The sequence below is a fragment of the Paroedura picta genome, chromosome 3 (genome assembly GCF_049243985.1).
Source record: "Paroedura picta isolate Pp20150507F chromosome 3, Ppicta_v3.0, whole genome shotgun sequence".
Lineage (NCBI taxonomy): Eukaryota > Metazoa > Chordata > Lepidosauria > Squamata > Gekkonidae > Paroedura > Paroedura picta.
Genome location: NC_135371.1, coordinates 106644994 through 106656042, shown reverse-complemented (window position 1 = coordinate 106656042; position 11049 = coordinate 106644994). Strand labels below are relative to the sequence as shown.

The following is an 11049-nucleotide window of genomic DNA, read 5'->3' as shown; positions in this document are numbered from 1 at the left end:
AAATGTGGGAGAGGTCTCCCTGTGAGGAAGACTGTAAACGCAAGATTTACCATCCCGCATTTGCAAGCAGGAAGCCACTCGTGTTTTACCCCTCCATGCGGAAATTGTCAAAGTATCTATCAAAACAAGTACAACATACTTCCAGAATTACCATAATGAATTGGAAACCAGAGTTACCTTAAGGATAAAATAAAGAAGAACCATGTATGGTCCTCGAAGGAAAGATGTAATAAAATTAATGGGTGGAATAGTCAGATCAGAACAGAATACTTTTATTGGTATAGCTGCAAGATTCAATAATAACACAATGGAGTATACATATGGAAATACAGTATACAAGATACCAACATTTAAGTCAACTTCATCTCTAAGTTATTTGGTCACTACTTGATTCATATATAAAGTTTTCTCTAGATACTTCTGACAGAAACTTAGCTGTCCTCACAATATAGGTTGAATTCTCTTAATTTAACACCTTGCTTGCAGCAAGTTTCTCATTTACACCATTTTACATTTCTTGAAAGAGCCTCTTGTGGCGCAGATTGGTAAGGCAGCCGTCTGAAAGCTTTCGGAGTTCGATCCCAGCAGCCGGCTCAAGGTCGACTCAGCCTTCCATCCTTCCGAGGTCGGTAAAATGAGTACCCAGCTTGCTGCTGGGGGGTAAACGGTAATGACTGGGGAAGGCACTGGCAAACCACCCCGTATTGAGTCTGCCATGAAAACGCTAGAGGGCGTCACCCCAAGGGTCAGACATGACCCGGTGCTTGCACAGGGGATACCTTTACCTTTACCTTTCTTGAAATAGTCCAAGAGGGACTGACAATATTTTGAGAATTTAACACAGTCAAATAATATGTGGGCCATAATATCTGGCCTTCTACAAACATGGAAGCACAATTTTCCTCTTAGGAGGGTTGTATGAATTGACCCATTACTACATTCAAGGAGAAGATATTAAATCATGCCATAAGGTAGGCCCTTTTAGTTGACGGATTATCTGATGTTTGAAAATATAGGGGTATACATTTGTATTTTGGCAATGCACCCCTATGAAACAGTAGTTGTTGAGGCTAAGGATTGAGCATCCAGATCCTCCAACATCTGAGTTATTTCTTTCCTAACTGTATGCTCCTCCTGTTTAATCTATTGTAGTTTCTGAAGGACCATTTTATTAAATAATTTGGGGAAATTCAAGTCTCTCAACAAATCTGGTAACAACAAACGGGGTTGTAGATGGAAATGTATCTGAAGCCAGTATCCAAAAGTGAGCAACCATTCTGCTATAAGAGTCCTATTTGCTACACAATTTAGGGTGAAATACGACTTCTATGAAATGTCCACCTTTGAAAAATTTCTTCTAATTTAGTGTGTGATCACAGTACATTGTGACAAGGCACCCCAAATGTCTGTTCTAAGAATTCTGTGTTTTCACATAGAATTATTTGTTCAAAACTCTTTAATTGGATGACAGCAAATGGTCAGATAGAGAATAATTTTGTTTACTCATTCTGCAATGAAGGTCCATGGAAGAAATGTCCTGCATCCCACAACATGGATGATTTTATTAAACCATAATGAAATATTATTTGGTTTGATCGACACATAACAATTAAGTTTTTACTGGCCACAGATTTGGTAGTAATGATGGAACTGCAAAATGAGGACCTCATAGTTATTGATGGTCTTCTGTAACTTACTCTACACCGGGCTGCTCTTGAAGCTGATCCAGAAGCACTAGCTGGTCCAGAATGCAGCAGCACGAGTCCTTATGGGGACTAAATGGAGAACTCATATCACACCAGTGCTCTCCCAACTGCATGGGCTCCAGATCAGAGACCAGATTCAAGGTTCTGGAACTAACCTTTACATCCCTAAATGGTCTGGGACCCCTGTGCTTCCAGGACTGCCTCTTCACTAGACCCCACAAAGTGTGCTAAAATCTAGCAAACAACAGCTGCTCAGGATCCCCAGCCCAAAAGAAGTAAAGCTGGCCTCTATCAGAGCCAGGGCCTTCTCAGTCCTGGCTTCAGCCTGAGGAGATCAGGGCCCTCTGGAAACGTAAACAGTTCCAAAAGGCCTACAAGACAGAATGGTTCCACCAGGCCTATAGTAGAGGCTATAACACTGAGAAAATGCTGATGCCTATAAGCACAAAACAGAAATTACACCATCCAAAACACCAACCCACCCAACAAAACCAGGCTCCCTCTATAAGGTTAAGAAGGCTGTTCTTGAATTATAATCAATATAATTTAATTTATATGTTCAAAAAACTTATGTAAAGTTATTTATATGAATCCCGTTGTTAGCTGCTGTGAACGAACTGGGAAGGTTAGGGTATAAAAATCAAGTTGCTATTATTATTAGCCTGTTAAAATGGATATGGTAATCAACCAAAAATCAGTTTTACATTCCCTACTCCCAAAATTAGTGATAATTAGCAGTTACTGATTAATTGCAATCAATATATCTATAACTGAGGGACTGCCACTCTGAATATATTTCCCATAGAGCTCTTTGATCAAGCACTGCAAATCAGCTAAGGATCCCTGGCCCTAGGAAAATCTGCCTGGCCACAACCAGAGCCATTGCCTTTTTGGACCCATAAAACAAAATAAAACTTTACACTATAGGCAGCATAATATCATCCATCCCCTCCCAACCCACCAATCCTGACCCAATCCCCACTGCTCACCAGCCTTGGGAGAACTCTGTCTTGAAATGAAAAGGCAGAAATCATGCACCTTTATTAACTCCTACTAGGCGAAAAAGCCCCCAGAATATGCCGGAACAGGCATTAAACACACAAGAGTACCCTAAGAAACAGTGGGATGCATTATAGACACTCGAGAACAATATTTTAGAAATGAAGACATGTAACTTTCACCCATTTATCAAGAATTAATTGTATTCTGATTTGTCTTATTTTTTATGCCAATAAAGGTTGTTGTTTCACCCATTAATTAACCTGATCTGGGCTAAAATGCCTCTGGAATACCTGGAAAGGGCATTAAGCAAGCAAGAGTAAAGGTAAAGGGAAAGGTATCCCCTGTGCAAGCACTGAGTCATGTCTGACCCTTGGGGGTGACGCCCTCCAGCGTTTTCATGGCAGACTCAATACGGGGTGGTTTGCCAGTGCCTTCCCCAGTCATGACCGTTTACCCCCCAGCAAGCTGGGTACTCATTTTACCGACCTCGGAAGGATGGAAGGCTGAGTCGACCTTGAGCCAGCTGCTGGGATTGAACTCCCAGCCTTATGGGCAAAGCTTTCAGACGGCTGCCTTACCACTCTGCGCCACAAGAGGCTCATCAAGCAAGAGTACCAAAAACAAAAAACAAAGAAATGCATTACTGATACTCAAAGACAATATTTTAGAAATTAAGAAATGGAACTCCTACACCTTTATTAGTCGCAAACCAACTGACAGACTACCTGGAAGAAGCTTCGGTCCTAGATCCATCCCAGTCAGGTTTCCTGCCTGGCCATGGTGTAGAGACAGTGCTAGTCGCCCTGATGGATGACCTCCGCCACCAGTTGGACCGAGGCGGGTCGGCACTGCTGATATTACTAGACCTCTCAGCAGCGTTCGACACAGTCAATCATGAGCTTCTAGCTCGCCGCCTCATCGATGCCGGAATACGAGGGACAGCCCTTCAATGGCTGATCTCCTTCCTCCGGGATTGTGGACAGAGGGTTGCAATATGAGAGAGAACATCGGACCGCCGACAACTTACTTGTGGAGTCCCGCAGGGAGCAGTCCTCTCTCCTATTCTATTCAACTTTTTCATGCGCCCTCTTGCATAACTGGTACGGAAGTTTGGGCTGGGTTGCCATCAGTATGCAGATGACACCCAGCTCTTCCTCCTGATGGATGGCCACCCTGACTCTCCCCCAGAAGCATTAGCCAGCTGCCTGGAAGCAGTGACGAGATGGCTCAAGCAGAGTCGCCTGAAGCTCAACCCTTCAAAGACGGAGATCCTGTGGCTGGGTAAGAAGGGCCCATGTGAGGAAGCGCGTCTGCATGCCCTGGATGGGGTAGAGCTCACTACGGCTCACTCCGCCGGGAACCTGGGTGTGATCCTGGATGCTTCCCTCACAATGGAAGCCCAGATCACGAAGGTAGCACAGCTGGCATTCTTCCATCTCCGCCAAGCCAAGCTACTAGCACCCTACTTGGCCCCAGAACACCTAGCCACAGTGGTCCACATGACAGTCACCTCCAGGCTGGATTTCTGTAACTCGCTTTACGCAGGCCTGCCCGTAGCCTTGACCCGGAAACTACAGCTGGTCCAAAATGCAGCGGCCAGGATCCTCACAGCAACACGTGGAGATCCCACATCCGGCCCATACTACATCAATTGCAATGGTTGCCAGTTGAATTCCGGATTAGGTTAAAGGTTCTGGTAATTACCTTCAAGGCCATACGCGGTCAGGGCCCAGTGTACCTGAGGGACCGCCTCCCTGCCTATGCCCCCAAAAGAGCTTTACACTCCGCCGCCACCAACCGGCTGCTGATCCCTGGCCCAAAAGAAGTTTGCCTGGCCTCGCCAGGGCCAGAGCATTCTCTTCCTGGCCCCCACCTGGTGGAATGAGCTCCCAGAGGAGATCAGTGCCCTGATGGGACTAAAACAGTTCCGCAGAGCCTGTAAAAGGGAGCTCTTCCACCAGGCATTTGGCTGAGGCCAGGCCAACTAACCAACATCTGCAGGGCCCCTACTCCTGCCCCTCCCCTCCCCCCAGAAACCCACTATGACTCCTGGACCTGTTCGAGTTACCACTGTTTGTTATAATGTTATACTGTTATGTTATACTGTTACCCGGTTATACCAGTTAATAATATTAATGTTATTATATGTATGGTTTTACGTATAGTTTCAGTTATATGTAAACTGCTCTGAGCCTTCGGTGAAGGCGGTATACAAATACAAATACAAATAAATAAAATAAATAAACTCTTTCCAGGCCAAAATGCTTCTGGTCGACCCCAGAATAGGCAGAAAACAAACCATAGTACCTCAATAAACAATGGGATACTTTAAAGGCACTCCAGAATAATATTTTGGAAATCAAACACAGAAATATTGTGTACAGATTAACCCTTTTCAGGCCAAAATGCCTCCAAAATGGGGGAAGGGAGGCAGTATTCCACATTTAATTGGCTGCATTCCAACCTAAGTAGAGGTTTCTGGAGAGGTCCTGGGTAGTTGTTGTTCGTGGGTTCAGGAGTGGACGGAACAAACCTTGGGCCAACTAGAAGCTTCAGATTAGTAGCCCCTCTCCTAGGAATGCAAAGCTTCACAAAACTTGCTGGGCACATAGGGGGGCATCCCAGGAAGAGATGCTGCAAGTAAGTGTATGCTACGTCTGTATTTAGAGTTCCAAAATATTGTTCTGGAGTGCCTTTAACATGCTCCACTGTTTTTTGTGGTACTACTATTTGTTTAATTTATTTGTTTAATGCCTGTTCCAGCCTGTTCCAGAGACATTTTACTCTGGAAAGGGTTAATGAAAGTGCAGGAGTTTCACTTTTGCATTTCTAAAATATTGTCCTTGAGTAAGGTGACCAGATTTTAACATAACAGCTGGACACCATTGACTGGGGGGGGGGGTCTTGATTAAAATGTGGTCTACATGGAGCAACAAAAAATTTCATAGAACACATAGAATGCAAAAATAGTATTGTAATATATATATATTCCAATATAAGTACAATTTGCCAGGTGCCCCCAGATGTCCCTCCAAAAGTGGGACAATCTGGTCATCTTATCCTTGAGTGTTTGTAATTCATTCCCATTTTTTGCAGTATAGTTTGTTTAATGCCCATTCCAGCCTATTTAGGAGGCATTTTGGCCCAGAACAGGTTAATAAAGGTGTGAGTGTTCTGCTTTTTCATTTGTAAAATATTGTTCTTGCCTCTCTGTAATTCATCCTGCGTTTTTTTGCAGTACTCTTGCTTGTTTAATGCCCATTCCGGCCTGTTCTGGAGGAATTTTGGCCTGAAACTGGTTAATAATGCTGTGAGAGTTACACGTCTTCATTTCTAAAATATTGTTCTCAAGTATCCATAATGCAGCTCAGTGTTTTTTTGTGGTACTCTTGTTTGTGTAATGTCCGTTCTGGCCTGTTCTGTGGTGTTCTGGAAGCCTTTTTGCTTGGCAAGGGTTAATAAAGGTGCAGGTTTGCTGCCTTTTCATTCTAAATTATTGCTCTCCAGTGTCTGTAATGAATCCCACTACTTTTTGCGGCACTCTAGTTTGTTTACCGGCCGTTCCGGGCCGTTCCAGGTTTTACCCTGTCTCCCAGAATTGAACTTTAAAATCAGAGTCCGGTAGCACCTTTAAGTCCAACAACGATTTATTCAAGATACTTAGTTATCTTGGAGCTGAAGGAAGTATGTTCCACTGAGGAAGTATGCGTGCACACGACTCGCTAGTCTTTAAGGTGACTCTGAACTCAGTACTTTGTTCTGCAAAGAGAAGTATACCAAGAAGATAGTTTCAGAGAGTAGTTATGTTGTGTGGGGTCCGCAGTATGTTGGTCCGCAGTGAAAAAACTAGTTTCAAGTCTAGTAGAAACTCAGAAATCAACAAGAAACCGCTCCAGAATGATGTGTGCGTTGACAGATCGAGTTTCCACCCCCCCCCTTTTTTCCTAAGCTAAGGAGTGTCGCTGGGAAAGCCTCCTATTCACAAGACCCTCCCCCTCCCCGAGAACTTTACAACCCGAAGTGATCGCGGCACGAAGCGTTCATTGTTCGCATCTCTTTGGAGCCCTGGGCGAGAAGGTTCCGGAAGTGCCGATGACGCGGAGGAAGCGGAAGCACAGCGCAGCTCGGGGAGGAAGCGTCGTCCTGCTAGAGTGGCTCCTCTCAGCGGAGCCCACGAACCCAAGGCAGCTGTGCCAGGCCGGGCAGGTGAGAAGCGCGGCGCCGGCTCCCCTCGGGCCCCCTTCCCCCGCCGGCCCCTCTCCTGCCCGGAGACCTTTCCCAGCCGGGGCTGCGCTTCTCTCCGGGATGGGTTTTGGGGGGGGGGGGGACGACCTCCCGGCTGCTTCCTGTTTTCCTGGGTCTGGAGGCACGGGGACTGTTGCTGGCCGGGGCCCAGCTCTGTTGACGTGGAAACAAGTCCCGCAGGAGTTCGTGGGATAGTTCCGACTGTGTTTCCTTGGGCTGCCTGCGGAGTTTGTGGACCTGGCCTCTTTTTCTTGGTGCTGTGGTGAGAAGCAGTGCGCGCACAAATGAAAATATCTCTGTGTTTAAGTCCTACTTAGCCAGGATGCTCACTGTTGACCTGACGTCAGTTTTGCCTTTTGTCTGCCTAACCGACCTCACAAGGGTGTTGTGAAGGCAAGCTGAAGACAGAACCCAGCACTGCTTTAGAAGGGAATTCTTTGGGTGAAGGGTGGAATACAACTATATAGGACAGTCTGTCTGATGGGAAAACAGGAGCAGAGAGTCAAAAAGTTTACTTGTCTACCCCATCTTAGATTTTTTGTAATGCTGGTTTGCTTCTATTTCTTTCTTCCTTTTGTTTCATAGCTTGAATGGTTTTCTGACATTACCTTACATATTTAAAATTTAGTGAAAGCTGATAAATGAATTCCATGGGTTAAGACTGGGTGTGGGGTGGGGAGGCTTTTACGATTATTACAGCTTCTGCAGATTAAACCTGTGTTGCAGGCCGCTGCTGGTTGGTTGGTTTGCTTCCTTGTATTGTTAATTTTGTTTCTGCTGTAAGACTTTGTGGTTCTGTTGTATTGTTCTTGGGAGAAACATATTTGAATGCATTAAATAATTTGCCTAAGCAGTACACAGAGACTAAGGCCTTTCCCTGAGGTTGCTTCCTCGCAATGATGTCCGGAGATTTGCTTATACATATAAATATAGAAGTCCCTTTTATCAGAGCTAATAGATGTTTTCTCCATGAATCTGCCTATACTCTCTAAAAACCTCTCTCTATATAGTTGTGCTGTCACTATAGGTTGGTGTAGTGGTTAAGAGTGGTGGCCCTTAATCTGAAGAATGGTGTTTAATTCTCCGCTTCTCCACATGCAGCCAGCTGGGTCACCTTGGACTAGTACAGTTCTTTCAATCTCACCTGCCTCCCAGGGTGTCTCTTGGGGGGAAAGGAAAGCAAGACAAGTATAAGCCACTTTTTACTGCTCCTTCGGGTAGTAAAAAGCAGCATACAAAACCCCTCAGCTCTGCTCTTCTATATCTCCAGGCAGTTAATTCCATAATATACAGTGCAGTCTAAGAACACTTTCCTGGAAGTAAACTTCACTGAATAGACCATAGTAGGATTCTGAGTAGACCTGCTTAGGATTGCTATTGTTTAATCACTCATCAAGTAAAGAAGTCCTTCCTTTTGTCCATTCATCCTGAATATATTCCTTGGCTACTCCCAAGTTCTAATATTGTTGGAGAGGAGGAAGAAATTTCCCTGTCCACTTTGTTTACCCTACATAATTTTATAAACCTCTGACATGTCCCTTCCTTTTCTCTGAACTGGAAATTCCCAGACTTTTAAGCTTTTACTCACAGGAAAGATACTCCAAGTCCTTAATCAACTTCTGTACATTTTAAAACTCTGCATTATTTGAAATACAGTAACCAGAAGTGTATACAGTAATCAAAGTAAGTCTGCATTATAGCTCTATATACAAGGCCATCTTTTGTTACAATATTTAACATTTTATATTGTCTCCTACCTAACAATGTCCATCATGGAGTCCACCTTTGTCACTGCTGCAGTATGCTGAGATGACATTTTCATTGCTTTCGCCACCACAGTCCCAAGATCTTTTTCCCTTTTAGTCTCTGCCAATTTCTTCACCATCAGCATATATTTAAAAGTAGTTTTTTTTGCCTACATTGAACATTTGCCACCTTGCTGCCCACTCTCCCAATCCGAAAAGATCTATAGCACTTTACAATCCGCCTTGGGTTTTACCATCCTGAATAATGTGTTATCATTTGCAGGTTTGGCCATGACACTGCTCACCACACTTTCCAGATCATTTAGGAACAAATTAAATAGCACCTGTCAAAATACTGATCCTTTTGGGGCACAACCGCGCACTTGTCTCTGTTGTGAGAATTGTCCATCTATTCCTACTCTATGCTTCCTGCTTCTTAATCAGCTTTCAATCTGTAAGATACCTCTTCCTCTTATCCTAAGAGTATTGAGCTCTGTCAGTAATCCTTGGTGAGGTACTTTGTCACAATATTTTGGAAATCCAGGTATATAATGACCACTAGACCACCCTTAGCCACATGCGCCCCCTTTCTGTTCTGTATTCTCAATCAAAACTTCATAATTTATTCTACCTAAAACAATATAAACAGTTAAATATTATGTTGTGTAAAATGAAAATCAAGTTTGGGGACCACTTGTACCTCTGATAAAATAGAATCAAGTTTGTCAAAAATGTTGTAGGCTATAAGAACGGTTGTCACTTTAAACTTTTGTTCTCAGAAGCTGGTGGCTGATGAAAATACTTTAGATCTGTTTAGGGGTGTACATGAGCTCTAGTTTCCTCCTCACCAGAATGCTCCTTCTGTATTTAGTTGTGCCTTAAACATTCCAGGTACTTTTTATTATTCCTTAAATTTCATATTAGTGTGACAAGTCTTGTGTTGCCCTGGCTATTTCCATGCATTATTATATTCTCCCTATGTCACCTTTTTCTCTTTCAGATGCACACTGCCTGCCTCTGAGCACTGATCCATCCACTTGGCAAACATTACCAAGATGGGACCAAGGCGGAAACATATCAAAATGTGTTCCACAAGCAGAGAAGGTCCTATATGTACCAAAGTTGCTGAACTGAAGGACTATATGAACCAGCTTTCACATGAAGTGCTATGTCATATCTTTAGGTGAGTATTTGTGACTTAGTTTCACTTATTTAGTACATGAGTGTTTGATTTTTTTTTTTCACCTCTATCTGCTTAGGCCACAAAGCCCAACATATACTGCTGTTTCACTTATGTAGACAATTTTGGGAGACTGTGTAGAAGCTGGTTTCTTCTGGAGGATTGCATGTGCTTGTATTTTTTTTAAATTGCTCGTAGATATGAATCGTTTGCAGTTTTTTACAAGTAGAAGCAACAAATGCTTTTTCAATATCAGCTTGCTATCAAGGGACTGTTCTATATCCTTGGTTGCCATGACGTGAAAATTAGTGTTACAATATTATTCTGTAGGTATGTTACAAATATTTCAAACAGCAGCTTTATTAGCTTTGAATAATGACAGCAGACCAGTGATATATTTGCAGACTTAAAAAGATATCTAATTTCTTACGTAGTGGTGCTTTTGCTTTCACCTCACCCTGTATGTAGACCCTTTTAGCTGGAGAAAACAGTAAAGATGTATTGGAGCTTAGAAAGAATCATGTTTCTTTGTTGATTTGTTTAGTAGTTTGATTTCCCCCAACTCCAAAGGGGTTTCCATGCAGCCAACAACATTCTTCAGAGGTTGAGGAAATCCTGAACACTAACTGCCCAATGAAGTGGATTCTGTTAGGATATAGACAGAGTGGGGAATCAAGCCCAGTTCTCCAGATTAGAGGCCTTCACTCTTAACCACTACAGCACAATTACACGGAAGGAGTGTGACAGTATAGAAGGCCACACTCTGTATGCTACTTCATGAACAGATTAGAGTTCTTTTTGGCTATACCAATAAATGTATTTCTGTTCTAGAGAAAAGAAAATATTAGAAAATGCAATTTTAATGTTTCAGTGTATTTTAATGACTGTTAAAACCTAACATCATACTGTTAAAACCCTGTGCGCTTGGTCTCCAAGTGAAGCACCGGATAATGCCGGCTTATTTCCATAACTTGGCAAATCCCCTCCATCGCAGAGCATTTTTGCTTGTTCGTCTTAACGCCTTTCCATTCCAAGTATTACAAGGGAGATTTGCCAAGATCCCCTTCGAAAACAGACTTATGCACCCGTGAATCAAGTTCTCCTGACACCATCCAACATATCTTACTGGATTGTCCCTTGTTCACTGAACAGAGAAGGCATATCATCCCTC

At 43.3% G+C, this 11049-nt stretch overlaps 1 protein-coding gene across 3 annotated transcripts in view; it reads left to right on the top strand.

Annotated features, from left to right (window-relative positions):
* Positions 1-6756: 6756 nt before the first annotated feature.
* Positions 6757-11049, top strand: part of FBXO38 (F-box protein 38) — a 46205-nt gene continuing 41912 nt past the window's right edge. For 2 of the 3 annotated variants that reach the window (XM_077327112.1, XM_077327110.1), the window contains exons 1-2: positions 6757-6914; positions 9699-9881. In XM_077327112.1, the coding sequence (XP_077183227.1) occupies positions 9857-9881 (25 nt within the window). In that variant the 5' untranslated portion in view covers positions 6757-6914; positions 9699-9856. Of the gene's footprint in view, positions 6915-7070; positions 7216-9698; positions 9882-11049 lie in introns of those variants that run through there. The other variant, XM_077327111.1, reaches the window with a different exon arrangement.